Source organism: Eptatretus burgeri, chromosome 11 (genome assembly GCF_056783735.1).
Source record: "Eptatretus burgeri isolate ZD-2024b chromosome 11, Ebu_testis_v1, whole genome shotgun sequence".
Lineage (NCBI taxonomy): Eukaryota > Metazoa > Chordata > Myxini > Myxiniformes > Myxinidae > Eptatretus > Eptatretus burgeri.
The window spans coordinates 49486830-49502718 of NC_140971.1; the positions used below are offsets into that span (position 1 = coordinate 49486830).

Below are 15889 nucleotides of genomic sequence, written 5' to 3' on the forward strand. Positions count from 1 at the left end.
TTTCACATTCTTGTTCTGAAGCCATTCCAGTGTTGCTTTGGGTTTATTCTTGGGGTCATTATCTTGTTGGAACGTTAATCTTCAACACAGTCAAAGGTCTTTTGCACTCTGAAGCAGGTTCTCCTCAAGAATTTGCCTGCATTTAGCTCCATTTGTTGTTTCCTCTATCCTTACAAATCTCCCAGTCCCTGCCACTGAAAAGCATCCCCATAGCATGATGCTGCCACCACCATGCTTTGTGGTTGAGATGGTGTTAGATGGGTGATGAGCTGTGCTTGGTATCCACCAGACGTAGTGCTTTGCATTCAGGCCAAAGAGTTCATTTTAATCTCATCAGACCACAGAATCTTTTGCCTCGTACTCTGAGAGTCTTTCACGTACCTTTTTCTAAACTCGAGACATGCTGTCATGTGCCTTTTTCTCAGGGGTGGCTTCCTTTGTGAAGTGCTGCAGAGACGGTTGAAATGGGAGAACCTGCCTGAAGGACAATAAAGGAACTCTGTAGTTTGTTGGAGTGGTCATTGGGTTCTTGGTCACGGCCCTGACCGAGGTCCTTCTTGCCCAGTTGCTCAGATTGGTCAGCCTGCCAGCTCTCCGAAGAGTCTGGGTCGTTCCATATTCTTTCCATTTCCCCATGATGGAGCTCACTGTGCTCTTGAGAACTTACAACACTCTAGAAATTGTTTTATATCCTTCCACAGATCTATACCTCCTCACTATTCTATCTCCAGACAGTTCATTGGACTTCATGGTGGAGTTTCTGCTCTGACATGCAGTCAACTGTGGGACCTTGTATAGGAAGGTGTGATTCTTTCTAAATCATGTCTAATCAATTGAATTGACTACAGGTGGACTCCAATCAAGTTGTGGAGACATCTCAAGGATGATCAAAGAAAATCGGATGCACCTGAGCTCAATCTGGAGTGTCATAGCAAAGGGGTTGAATAGTTAATGCAACACATTTTTAGCTTTTAATGTTTAATTGATTTGTAAAAATTTCTAAAAATATGTTTTCACTTTGTCATGACGGAGTATTTCGTGTGGATCGGTGTCGATTTTTTAAAAATTTTTATCCATTTTAAATTCAGGCTGTTAAACAACAAAATGTGACGAAAATCGATGGGTGTGAATACTTTCTGAAGGCACTGTCCATACTGTGTCCATCTCGTTCAAGCGGACACTGAACCATGGCGTGTCCAACCAATTAATGGAACATCAATACAACCACGCCACACATCATGTAATCCTCGCAGCAACAGGCGGCATCCATCTTTATACAGTGCGATGTATGGTTGAGGTGCGATATTGCATGGTGCAATGTTACTAAGATGGACGACATTGTCCATCTTGGTAAAAAGACGACATCAGGATTTCACTCTGAACGCAGCATACAAATCCACAAGGTGCGGTACACCCAAAATGAATGCATGGTGTGCATGATAGCAGCGGGAGGTCAAATAAATGTTGGAGGGTCGACTTGGCCCCATGCCTTGCTCAGTGAGACAAGGCCGCCATTTCCATTCGTCTTCATTTACAGTTTCCACCATCCATGTGCCAAGCCACGGTGGATGGAGTCACAGATAGAACATGCACTTTCCCCCATGTTCGCTTGTATTTTCTGTTCTACTTTATGGTATTTTATCATTTTCACACAATTATCAAGATACAATTATTTTTTTTTGTAACTGTCCAGTTCACGACTCTACCAGCCACACCACAATCCCTCACTTTTAGCGAACAGCCTTTTACGTGGTGCCTTATGAAAGTGAACATATACGACATCCACGATCCACTGCACTTCCCTTATCCACCCAATCAACAACTGCTACATAAACCTCAAAGTTGACAACTCGACTTCCTCTTAATAAACTCATGCTGACTGCTTTTAATTGCTTTCAATTAGTTAACAAACTCATGCTTTCTGCTCACCTCTTTTTTTGCTCACCTGTGGAACCAACTTTCACATTCTCTTCAATCGCATTCTTCCCTCTCGGTCTTCAAGACCGAGAGCTGTTCATCACCATCTCAGATCATCTCCACCCCCTAGCACACCTCTTTCCAACTTTCCATTTTTTTTCCATCCTCAGAGTTTGCAGCTGTAACTGTCCATCTTATTCATTCCGTTCATACTCCCCTCCCCTTCATTCTTCCTCCCATCCCTTATTGTCCAAGTCTCCCTCTATTTTGTCCCTTAACCCTGCTGTTGGTGTGATTACCCCCCTCTTTTTCTGCTGGCCTTTTTGTTCTGTTGCTTCCTGATCCGTTCTATGTATGGCTCCTCAATGAGCCTCGACGTTGTATACAAAAACAAGTGGAAAACAAATGAAGTTCCTCATATCTTGACACTTGCTTTACACATTTCATTTTTTAAATATAAAAGCTGGATTTTTATTTCAAAGTTGCTTTCCAAAAGTATGACGTAAGAAGGCGAAGAACAAAAAATAAGAAGAGAAAAGAAAGAACAAGAATACAAAGTGAATTTTGAAAGTGTTTTTGTACCTGTTCAAAAATCAAGCCTGAACTCTGAATTCACGTGTCAATGATATTAAATCAAATTAACCCCCTCATCCCCAACACACACACACACACACACACACACACACACACACACACACACACACACACACACACACACACACACACACACACACACACACACACACACACACACACACACACTGGCCATGCTTCCTGATTGCATTATCAGAAACAAACTATCCTCTCAAGTGAGGTTACCAGCTGGTGCAAGAGGCCAGATGTCGTCCCATCAAAAAAACCTAATTTGGCCGTTCAGGGCGAGTGCCTTGTTTGCCGGCACGTGTTGAGAACCACCGGGTGATGTCTTGCAGAGATCCCCTGTAATGAGTGCCCCTCATTAGTGCCTTGTACAAAGTGACTGCCACTGCTGTGAAGGAAATGGCAAACCACAGTGCATTCCTTGCCCCGAGACTGCTTCGGGAACATCGACGAGCTGAACAGAGTATGCAGACTCAACTCTCCGTAGTGCTCTGCCCAAAGGGAGGTTCGGTGCTGTCAAAGCAGCTGTCGTGATCACGATTACACTGGGTGCTTTGCCGTTTGCCTTGTCACCAGTAGTCAGGGCAGGAATTTATAATTTGGCCAGGGTGCCGGTGACAAGTGACCTAAGTCTCGCAAAAGGCCATGCATGGATTCTTTGGCATCCACAAACTACGTCCACAATTTGGCAACCAATGCTAGTAGGCTGGACAACTGGCTTATATCGGCATGTAGGGAATCAAGCGTAGACCGGACAGCTAAAAGGTAAGTATGCCAGCCACCACCTCTGCACCATGAATAGACTCGATAGGTAATTGCAACCGCTTACCCTGAGAGCAGTCTGCGCCGATCCAGCCAGGATAGCACTGGCAGGAACCATCGATCGGGTTGCAAGTGGAGTTGCTGGTACAGGAGCACACGCTGGAACAGTCTTTCCCGTATCGCCTTTTGGCACACACTGCAGGGTACACGCCGGCCATTCAGCACTGTGAAAACCGGTAAAACAGTTGCCAATTTAAGGAGCACAATATAAGGAGATGGGGATGGTTCTCAAGGAGATGGGGATGGGCCTGGCATCTGCCTGGGGGATGGCCAGACGGAGGCCCCTGGAGTACCGGCGGAAAGTGGACGCAGCGACGTGCTGTTCTGGCACATGCTCCCATACCTGACCTGAATATAAGGAGAGCAACATGGTTCTTTTGATGCTATATATGTACGATTTCAATTTTATCGTCAAATGACCTTTACATTTCAAGTTTTCGGGGGTAACGTCTACGTAGTAGTAGGTACGCAGAGAAAGGATCGGTTGTTGCACCCTTTTGTGTGTACGTACAATGTATATGGCCCCTCGATAAACGACGAGTTCATCGCGACAGCTTTTCACCATCTATCGTTGTGTTCCGAATTTTCTGTCAATAACCGATCGAATAAATTTGGACGGTAAACATCACATTGTGCAAAATAAAAATTATCATCTTGCGGGATCTCCTGCAACCCCTGGGACATGACGTAATAGGCAACGCAGGATGTCATAGTGAAGACAAAATAAACAAAATACACAAACAGCTAATTATTGATCAAATTCTCAGAACCTCATGTGGGAAACCGTGTACATCAAACCGTGACCGTTACAATATGGTCAATATAAGTTAGTGTAACAGCTCAAAAGTTAATTATCAGATTCCTCGTAACTGTGCATTTGGCCCGTCACGCATAAGGGTTCATGTATGCAAAAGGGAGGGGGGGTAGGTAGGGTGGAGGAATTTGGGGGACAGGGTGGAGAAAGGAGAGATCAATTTGGGATGAGCAGGGGAGTAAAGGGAAGAGAAGGAAAGTAAGTAGAGAATCAGCATGTGAAAGGAGGAGGGTGAAGAACTGGGGAGGGCGATCAAATCCTCTGCCATTTTGCGTGCGTGATTTGTTGATGGCGGCCTAAAGGTGACCATTTCGGCTGACAATGCTTTTGAATTCATTACTTTGTGAGAAAGCTTGGCTTCCACTATTCCACGACCACAGTTTCCTTTTACTTTGGTTGAAGGTAATTTTCCCAGTAATCGATTAATATCAATCATTGATCAAGCCTTCTTTTCTCAGTTCACCGTCCTGTGCCAGGTTGCCCTGTACCCCGTGCCATTTATTTCAATGTGCACGACGGGGCATCGTTTATTTGGTTCATCCAACCACCGTCCCTAATCCTTCCCCTTTCAGCATCATATCGGCTTGAGCTCACCCTCATCTCTCTTGTTGTACACAGCAGGATTCTGGATGGCACGGTTAATTACTCTGCGGTGCGAAGAGTACAGGTGACCCCGAGTCATAATCCAATACTGATGGTGGTGTGCAGTCTTATCTCGTTATGTAGTGCGTGTGGTCATGCTCTGATGGTGGTGCACCACCGAGCACGGATGGCTCCCACGTACCCTGGTTGCAAAGTGGACCGGTGAATCCTGGCAGGCAGTCGCACTGGCCCGTCACATGATGGCAAGGCCCTCTGCTGTGCACACACTGTGGACACGCTTGAGCACAGCGAGAGCCGTAAAAACCGGACAGACACTCTGCGTGGGGTGCAAGACTGGGGTCAAAGTTGACTGACCTTCAAGTGAATAACCATACAAACCTATGTAAGTCAACGCAGCACAATAAAAGACACCCTCACCTTTACAAACCCTTAAATAACTTCTGATGAGAAATCATAATATTTCTGGAAATAAATCAATAACATCAAAAACTATTTAAGGAAGACAAACAAATGAATGATTTTCTTATTTTACCTCATTCATGGAAACTTAAAAATGTAGCTTGACTTCCCTCGTACATACATGAGTGGTTTATGATTGACGTGGACCTGATTGTTCTTGATTATCAAAGGGTACAGGAATGTTGATGAAACCACATATTTCAGCAGAACAGACAGCGATAAGATGAGGGGTCATAGGTTGAGGGTAAAGAAGAAGAGAGTTATGACCACATGAAGGCAAGGGGGTCTCACTCAAAGAGTAGTTACCTCCACCACCAAAGGTGGACGGAAGTTGTGTTTCCACCCATGTTTGTCTGTCTCTCTGTGAGAAGGATATCTCAAAAGGTTATGGAAGGATTCAGACGAAACTTGGAGGACAGGTTGGGAGTGTGACAAGGACCAATCGATTCCATTTTGATGGCGATCCAAATCCGGATCCAGTTGCAAGGATTTTAAAGTGATTCTTCACCATCGAGAGGTCCAAAAATGATATTGTGCATCGCAGGATATCCCAAAACGATGTGGACGGATTCAGACGAAACTTGGTGGACAGGCTGGGAGTGTGACAATGACCAATCCATTCCATTTGATGACGATCCGAATCCGGATCTTGATACAAAAATTAAAAAAAAAAATTTGTGATTTTTTTATCATTGAGTGATGGGGCTAAAAACAATAAGCATGATATATCAGTTATAGACGGATTCGGATGAAACTAGGTGGATTAGTTGGATCGGTGACAAGAACAAGCAGATAAGATTTTGGTTCAGGTCTGAATACAGATCAGGCTTATCAATGGGTTACCAAATGTTAATTGTTCAGCCTGGCAGAGGATGCAATTGTCTCCACTGGAAAGGTAGTGGCAGCAGAAATGGAAAATAAGTTTAAACCAGAATTAGATAGGTACCTAGAGGCATTGGGGATAGAGGGGTACATGGACATTCAAAGAAATAGGCATATTGGCATCTTCCTGCGTTGAACTTCCTTGGATTTCTCAATGGACCCTACTCCCTCACTAAACCTACAGAATTGTCCCATTCATGTGGTCGCGCCTCGATGCCGTTTGCATAGAAATGTTAGGGATGGATACACAGCTATTTCAGGACATGGTGTTGACATCTTCATCATTCATAAACCTAATGTCAACCAGATGTTCTTTTACTGTTCCAAAGAGATAAAAATCGCAAGGTGACAAACCTGGACTGTATAACGGATGACTATTTTATTTGTATACAAGGTCAAGGCTCGTGGAAGAGCTAGAACACTGAATGAATGAGGATGAAGCAGAACAAAAGAAACAGTAGAGAGAGGGGGGAAACAACAACAGCTGGGTTGAAAGACAAGCTAGAGAGAGACGTGGACAAATAATGAATATGGGGATTGAAGTATGAGGGGTGGGAGAGAATGGACAATATGGATACAGAAACAAACCCCTCGAAAGGGAAAACTGGCAATTTGGAAGGAGGTGTGCTTGTGGGTCAAAAAGGGGGGGTGGGGGGTCAGAGGGTGCAGGACGAGAGAGGAGGTGGTAGAATACAGGGAGATCACCGACCTGTCTGCATTGAAAAAGTGATAGGCACATAGACTCAGCTTCATCTTGGGCCAGTCCAATAACCTTGAAGGCCTCGCTTTCCATGGCATCGAGCCGATCAAGGTGTGAGGCAGGAATGCCAGCCCAGAGGAGAGAGCAGTACTCCATGAAGTGCAGATCAAGGGTCTAGTCTCGTCCACCAGAATGGTGCTCCGGCACCTCAAACTAATCGAGGTGGAGCTTGGCTCCACAACAGTTTTAAGAAAAACTTCCACTCTCGTGATCGGTTGAGTTACTGTGATTGCATCAGTTTCAATGCCAAATATTTAGGGTCAAAACTTGTCCTAAAGTTTGGATATATCTACACGTTCAACACTTTGTCTGGGGAGCTCAGCAGTATAATAACAATGCAGGTTAGAGGCACACAGAGACCCATATGAATTGCCGAATACAGCATAGTCCAGAAGAAAGACAAACTTTCAGCCCTTTTATCTCCAGATTTAGTGAATTATCTTAAGTTTACGAAAAAGTATTTACACCCTGAAAGACGTGAAAGCATGGAAAACTGTGGATGCTTCCAAACAGTTGATGTCTGGGTGGATCAGCGATGTGGCTGTTCTTGTGAAGAATCTGAATGACTATCATGTTGTCTGAGCAAGGGTAGGCCTATAATACATCATTGACAGACTCATGTTGGCAGAGCAGACAAGCATGACATTATATAGTACACATAGCCTGGTGTTGGCTCAGTGGTTAGGGTGGCGGCTTGGGATCCAAGGGTCCTGAGTTCAAGCCTCATTGCCCACTGAATTACTTCACCAGGGGGTTGACTCAGCCTGCCATCCTTCCGAGGTCGGGAAAATGAGTACCAGCTTGCTGGGGGTGACCGAGTCATTCGAGTATCCTGCGTCGGAGTGGCGACCCGTCCAGGATTGTGCCCAATAACCAAAGAAACTGCTTCGGCAGCACCGACGCTCTGTACAGAGTATGGTTCCAATGGATGGATGGATATAATACATGTTAACATCATGGTTACTTGCTCTACCATCTCCATCTACACTATTGGATGTTTTCCGGCCCTAAAGCTTTATCTTCTTTCGTTAACTCCAAGAAAAACACCAACTAATGTGAAAAACAATGAAATAACTAACACCAGGACTCTTGGCTTAACGTCCATCCGAGTGACAACACACACATTGATGAATCTCCATGCCTGCTAAACACCGGGATGACAGTTCATAGCAAACCCAGGCCAGACATGTCAGAGGGGAGTGTATGTACTTCTTGGCCTTCCTGTCAGCCCTTACCACATGGTACCAATGTTTTTTTAAATTATCTTTATTTCAATACATGGTTAGAGACTAGACTAACTGATCTGACTTTTTGATGGATTTCTGAATTGTGAGATCAAGTGGGTGTGAGTGTTTTTTTAAATCATGGAAAAATGTGTGTATTTCATTTATCACGCATTTTGTTGACTCAACATTTTTGCAGAGCTTTCGTACGACGCCACTGCTGCAGATGAAGGTCTTGCATGTGGATAGGAGATCAGGTGTGCCAAGGAAGGACTTTGTACGACAGAGGATGCCCAGTTGGTGACTGGCTTTCGAGGCCAACTGTGAAATAATGGTTTTACCAAAAACAAAAAAAATCATGGCTGATAGCAAGACCCATGAGCTGGAGTGGAATGAAATTCCTCAAGAGGATTGTTAAGAAAGTAGATGGGAGGGTTTGCCATACCGTCCTTTCAAAGAGAAAGACAGAGACAGAGAGACAGAGAGAGACAGAGAGAGACAGAGAGAGACAGAGAGAGACAGAGAGAGAGATTTGTCAGGATTGACAGACATGTTCCAAGTGTTTAAACAGTTTGCGATTTTGTCAAGGTATGAAGAGGGGGAAGAGGCTGCAGCCTGCCTATCTGAAAGATGAACAATGTCACGGCAGAGTGTAGAGTCGTCGGCAGCAAAGAGATAAAGAGGATTTTCCAGAGTCAATGAGATCAATGATGAAGATTAGGAATTGGACTGGGACCAAAACACTGCCTTAGGGCACTCCAGCCTTGACAGGAAGAAGAGATGAAAGGATGCCATTGAGAGTCACACAATGGCAACGAGAGTCGAGAAAGCCAGCAACCCAAGTTTGGAGTTGTTCTTGGAAGCCATATGCAGAGAGTTCACCTCAGGATTAATTTCTGCTCGAGTACCCAGGTTCTTCGAGTACTGTTCGAGTCGAGGTGCTTTGGTGCCCTGCACAGACTTGCACCAATTACCTTATTTATTTTCCACAATTCCAACAATGACAATTCCAACTCGAGGGGGAGCACTCGGGAGAGTGCGAAACCTCCGCCTCCAATACTGCTGGGTCACTCAAGTGAACCTTATATCTTATTCATTAAATATGATGTCAACAGTGCTGAGAGTTATAGTTCTTTTCTCCAACTTTTTTTTGGGGGGGGGAAATCACTTTCCCCCCCCCCCAAATCACTTTGGTTGGAAATCACTTTAAGCGGTTGGAAATCACTTAAAACATGTAGAAATGCAAAAAAAAAAATTTTTTCTCTAAAAAATTTTTTTTGTGGGGGCGGGGGGGGGGGACCAAGTCCAAAATTTAATGGCATGATCCTTGGACCATACCTAACCCCCCAACCAAGTTTCGTCAAAATCCGTCGAGGAGTTTTTCCGTAACACTGTTCACAAACAAACAAACAAACAGGAAGGGGTGAAAACAGTAACCTCCATCCATCTTCGAAGATGGCGGAGGTTAATTAATTCAGAGCATCATTTAAACACAACTACATTAAATATGAGTGTCACCAATTTGTGCATTCAGTGTCCTGTGAATTTAAATTGGTTTGATGTTCTCTTTCATAAAGACCTTCAAAATAGATACAACTCTGTTACACAGCACGCCTGACTGTCGTCAACATCTTGCTTTTACCCAGAGTGCTTTGAGCAGTGTTGATGTCACTTCCTGTCTAACCCACTCACGGCAGACAATATCAATGCAAAAAAATTCAGCATCGACCTATTGTTATTATATGCCCTGCAATACAAAGTGCACATCAAACTTGAACCACCGATGCCCGTCTTACTGATATCCCTTCCGAAAAAAAAGGAGAAACAAAATGGTGGCATTTCCAAATAATTTCTAATTTATTTCCCCTCATTAGATCGATGATTACACAGTATATCAGTATTTCTCATGAAAGAGAGAGAAAGAGAGAAAGAGAGAAAGAGAGAAAGAGAGAAAGAGAGAAAGAGAGAAAGAGAGAAAGAGAGAAAGAGAGAAAGAGAGAAAGAGAGAAAGAAAGAGAGAGAGAAAGAAAGAAAGAGAGGGAGAGAGAGAGATATGATTGACTCACTGCGTTCACAAACGACACCCTGGAAACCCGGTGCACACTCGCACACGCCACTGTGTAAAGAGCACGAACCACCGTTCTTGCAGGTACATGGCAAGGAGCAGTTAGAACCCCAGAAGCCCTTGGGACACAAGCTGCCACAGTGCAAGCCTGCAGATCAGAATCGGAAAGTTTTATATACAGTATTCCATCAACGCCTTGGAAGTGAACCATTGCAAGTTACATCCGACGTTACATTTCAAAATGCAAGGTGTGACGTGGTGACACTTTCTGTGACGTAACTAACCATCCACGAGAGCCGAAATTACACCTCTGCACATCCAGTGTTGCTCTTGATCAAATGGAAGCTGTTATTAGGCATCCTAAAGGTACACTCTTCTACCTTTCACCGCAGATTTTGTGCACAAGATGGATACACAATGAACGGCGTCACATAGGCACAATGATGTTACAAAATGCAGGGATAATCAGATTAATGCAGGAGTCGATGTTGTGGCCTTCAACGCCTGAGTAGTACATAACTCACAGGTCATGGCAGACTTCTCAAGCTGATTACATTCGTCCCCTCGTTTCTTTCATCCATGAAAATGATCAACCATGTTTCCAAGGGAAAACTCACCACCATCATATGCCAACCTCCGTAATATTATCTTTTCTGTCACATCACGCATCATCTTATTCCATCTAATTTCCCACTCGTTATACACGTCTCTCGAGTGTTGTTCAGCTCATACACGAGTCTCCATTGCAATTGAGGAGGGAATCAAACATGGTTTTACCTGTTTCACACCTGCCTTTGCATGGAAGTCACATGATCAGTCACGATGCATTTGCTTAAGGCACTGTCACACCTTGACGATTTAGCCAGCGTATGCCGACGTATGAAAAATTTGTCTAAAATGCTGGAACACATCGAATACGTTATGGGTAAGTTTTGTATACGTTAAGAGCATGCTAAAGCATGCTGAAGCACCCTGGCATACGTCGTAGTACGCCGAGCTCGTTGACGAATTTCCCATGCTCAAATTTTTTCGACGTATGCCAGAGTATGACTCACATGTTCCGCATATGCTGGCCATAAGTTGTAGGCACGTTACGCGATCGTTGACACACGTCGACACACATCCACACACGTTACTTGCAAGTTACTCATATGTCGAAACACGTCGAGGTAATGTTTAACGTACCCGAAACTTATTTCTAACGTATGAGTAATGTGCTTTGAACCGATGTGTAATGTATCTCCAACGCATATTGACGTATGTATACTTATTTGATTGACGTCTTCTGGACGACCACACAACTTACTGAACGTGTTTCTAACTTACAGCTACCGTATAATGGCGTATTGGCAGCGTTTAGGGGAATTGGTATATAAAAATGGGCTTCACAAGAGGAACCCGTCAGTGTTCCAGACTCCAGGTTTTTTTTTTTTCTTCGGCATGACGGTGATGCTGACAATTCGATTTCTAGTGCGGTTATGATTTAAATCGTTGGCTGGCAGCGATTTAAATCGTTCAGCGGCAGCCTATGAATAGCCTACGCCACGTGATCGTCGACGATACGCTGCCGCACGCTATGCATACGTTAGACTATCGTTGGGCATACGTTGTGAACGCCGACAACACGCGAAGCATTCGTTGGTATAAGTTATCTATAAGTTATCGAAACATTCTGTGTACATTACTAATACGTTATGCATTTGTCCAACTCGTTATGAATATGCCAAAAACTTAAAAAAAAAACATCAATGGTTCAGCGTAGAAAAACATTAAAAAAAAGCCCAAGAAAACTTTGAAGAATGCTGCAAAGAAGTCTCCTGGCCGTGGCCGTGGACGCGGACGCAAGGAGGATCCATCATCACCCACACCCACCCCATCACACTCACCTACTACTACTACTGTCATGGTCCTATTACTACTAATGACACACTCACCGACTACTACTACTACTGATACTACTGACATGGACATGTACTCACCATGGAGTCTGAAACACTGATGGCTTCCTCCTGTGAAGCCCATTTTTATATACCAATATGCCATTATACGGTAGCACGTTGCTCATAGGTTAGAAATAAGTTTCGGGTATGTTAAACATTACTTCGACGTGTTTCGACCTCTGAGTAACTTACAAGTAACGTGTGTCAACGATCGCATAACGTGCCTACAACGTATGGCCAGCGTATGCGGAACGTGTGAGTCATACGCGGACAAACGTCGAAAAATTTTGAGCATGCTTAAAATTTGTCGACGTGCTCGGCGTACTACGATGTATGCCAGCATGCTTCAGCCTTCTTCAGCGTGCTCTTAACGTGTACAAAACTTACCCATAACGTATTCGGCAAATTTTTCATACGTCGGCATACGCTGGCTAAAACATCAAGGTGTGAGAGGGCCTTGACACTTCGATGTCTAGTGCGGTTATGATTTGAATCGTCGAGCGGCAGCATTTTAATAGGCTACGCCACGTGATCGTCGGCGATACGCTGCCACGCGCTCTGCATACGTTAGACTATCGTTGGGCATACTTTGTGAACGCCGACAACACGCTAAGCATTCGTTGGTATAAGTTATCGAAACGTTCTGTGTACGTTACTAATAGGTTATGCATATGTCCAACTCATTATAAATATGCCAAAAACTTTTTAAAAACATCAATAGTTCAGCGTATGCCAGCATTTTACATACATTTTGATACGTTGCCATACGCTGTCTAAAATGTCAAAGTGTGACAGCCCCTTTAGCATGAAAATAAATTTGGGGTGGAATTGCCATTATGTAATTTCAGCAATTATGGCGAATCGTTGTTAAATGCCAGGAAGCTCTGATTAACCATCACAAAACTCAAGGTTTTTATATTGATCGATGTCCACTGGCACGCGGACGTAGTTCGAACTTGTGTTTATGGAATGGACAAAACACAAGTGGACCATGAGCACACCAGCATGGCATGACTCGTACAGATGGGTACAGTAGAGTACAGTTGACAGCGAAGTAAAGAAGTAACTGAATGTTCACTTCCAGTCATTTGACTTGTACAGTACAGTAGAGTACAGCAGACAACAAAGTAAATAAGTAACCGAATGTTCACTTCCAGTCATTTGACTCATACAGTACAGTATATACAGTAGAGTACAGTAGAAAGCAAAGTTAATAAGTAACTGAATGCTCACTTCCAGATATTTGACTCATACAGTATAGTACAGCACAGTAGAGTACAGTAGACAGCAAAGTTAATAAGTAACTGAATGTTCACTTCCAGTGATTTGACTCATACAGTACAGTATAGTACAGTACAGTAGAGTACAGTAGGCAGCCAAGTAAAGAAGTAACCAAATGTTCACTTCCAGTTATTTGACTCATACAGTACAGTATAGTACAGTATAGTACAGTATAGTACAATAGAGTACAGTACAGTAGAGTACAGTAGATAGCCAAGTAAAGAAGTAACCAAATGTTCACTTGCAGTCATTTGACTCATACAGTATAGTATAATACAGTATTGGACAGTAGAGTACAGTAGACAGCAAAGTAAATAAGTAACTGAATGTTCACTTCCAATCATTTGACTCATACAGTATAGGACAGTAGAGTACAGTATAGTATGGTAGAGTATGGTAGAGTACAGTAGACAACAAAGTAAATAAGTAACTGAATGTTCACTTCCAGTAATTTGACTCATACAGTACAGTATAGTACAGTATAGTACAGTAGAGTAGAGTACAATAGTCAGCCAATTAAAGAAGTAACTGAATGTTCACTTCCAGAAATTTGACTCATACAGTATAGTAGAGTACAGAAGAGTACAGTATAATATGGAATACGCAAAGCCTAGAAGCGAACGTAGAATTCTTCTTACATTCACTTCTTAAATATATCAAATTCAAGTCTTTTTGCAATGAAAAAATAAATATTACCTTAACATTACCTTCACAACAACAACTACACCGCCGAGAACAGGATTTCATCTGAAAAAAAATATATTACCTCAACATTACCTTCACAACAACAACTACACCACCTAGAACAGGATCTCTTCTGCAAAAATAAATATTACCTCAACATTATACCTCAACATTACCTTCACAACGACAACCACCGCCTAGAACAGGATCTCATCTGCAAAAATAAATATTACCTCAACATTACCTTCACAACGACAACTACACCAGCCAAGAACAGGATCACATGTGAAAAAAAAAATCCTCAACATTACCTTCACAAGGACAACTACACCGCCGAGAACAGGATCCCATCTAAAAAAATAAATACTAGAAGCGAACGTAGATTTTTTTCTTGCATTCGCTTCTGACTTTACCTGTAACTTGTTCACAACTGTATGCGCAATTTCCGGTTACTTCGGCCTGGATTCGGGATCAGCGATCAAATAATGTAAATCACGATTAAAAATTATTTTTTGATGATGCGGGAGATATCTTTATTAAAATCAGTGGAGGAAATATACACCATGTCTGATATTATTTGGGTCTTTCATGTCTCCGACGATATCTTTATCTCCCGGCATGCATCATTCCCCAAGACAAAAACCGGAAACAAAAAAAAAAACAGAAACAAAACAAAAACGGAAGCAAAAGGGTCATAGCCAATGACACGGATTCACAATTGACAGGGTATTGTGTTGTTTTTGTTGTTTCCTACTCTCTCATGTGCACGCGTTAAGTAATATTCACAATATAGAAATAAAACCCAATCGTGTTTATACACCGCACAGCGTTTAAAAACAACCGGAAGCAAAAGGTCATACTCCAATGCACGGATTTCAAATAGCCAGGGGTATTGTGTTGTTGTTGTTGTTGTTGTTGTTGTTGTTGTTGTTGTTGTTGTTGTTGTTGTTGTTGTTGTTGTTGTTGTTGTTGTTGTTGTTGTTGTTGTTGTTTCCTATTCTCTCACATACACGCGTTAAGTATGAAGCTCACTGCGTTCGCTAGTACAGTATAGTACAGTATAGTACAGTAGAGTACAGTGGAGTACAGTGGAGTACAGTAGACAGCAAAGTAAAGAAGTAACCGAATGTTCACTTCCAGTCATTTGACTCGTACAGCATAGTATAGTACAGTATTGTACAGTATAGTGCAGTAGAGTACAGTGGAGTACAGTAGACAGCAAAGTAAATAAGTCACTGAATGTTCACTTTCAGTCATTTGACTCATTTAATATAGTATAGTATAGTACAGTAGAGTACAGTATAGTACAGTAGAGTACAGTAGACAGCAAAGCAAATGAGTAACTGAATGTTCACTTTCAGTCATTTGACTCATACAGTATAGTATAGTATAGTACAGTATAGTATAGTACAGTAGAGTACAGTATAGTACAGTAGAGTACAGTAGACAGCAAAGCAAATGAGTAACTGAATGTTCACTTTCAGTCATTTGACTCATACAGTATAGTATAGTATAGTACAGTATAGTATAGTACAGTAGAGTACAGTATAGTACAGTATAGTACAGTAGACAGCAGAGCAAATGAGTAACTGAATGTTCACTTCCGGGTCATTTGTTCTTTCTTTCTGTTGCCTGTGAAACCATAAACAAGAGCTGCTCCCTCTCCTGGTAATTACTGGATCGTCCGATATTACAAGACGCCCTTAAAAACTGCTCATTATTACGTGAGATCGTTCAATATCCAGAAGCTGCCACAAAATTCCCAACCTTTCCATCCGGTGTTTAAAGTCCATCTACAATAGCCCACAATCCAGCCCAAGAGTCACACGCAAAAACAAA

At 42.7% G+C, this 15889-nt stretch overlaps 1 protein-coding gene across 6 annotated transcripts in view; it reads right to left on the reverse strand.

Annotated features, from left to right (window-relative positions):
* MEGF10 (multiple EGF like domains 10) overlaps positions 1–15889 on the reverse strand; it is a 425111-nt gene that overhangs the window by 39662 nt on the left and 369560 nt on the right. For all 6 annotated transcript variants that reach the window (XM_085846391.1, XM_085846390.1, XM_085846392.1 and 3 more), the window contains 3 exons: positions 10147–10293; positions 4938–5072; positions 3347–3475 (listed from right to left, as the gene is read on the reverse strand). In XM_085846391.1, the coding sequence (XP_085702517.1) occupies positions 3347–3475; positions 4938–5072; positions 10147–10293 (411 nt within the window). The remainder of the gene's footprint in view (positions 1–3346; positions 3476–4937; positions 5073–10146; positions 10294–15889) is intronic.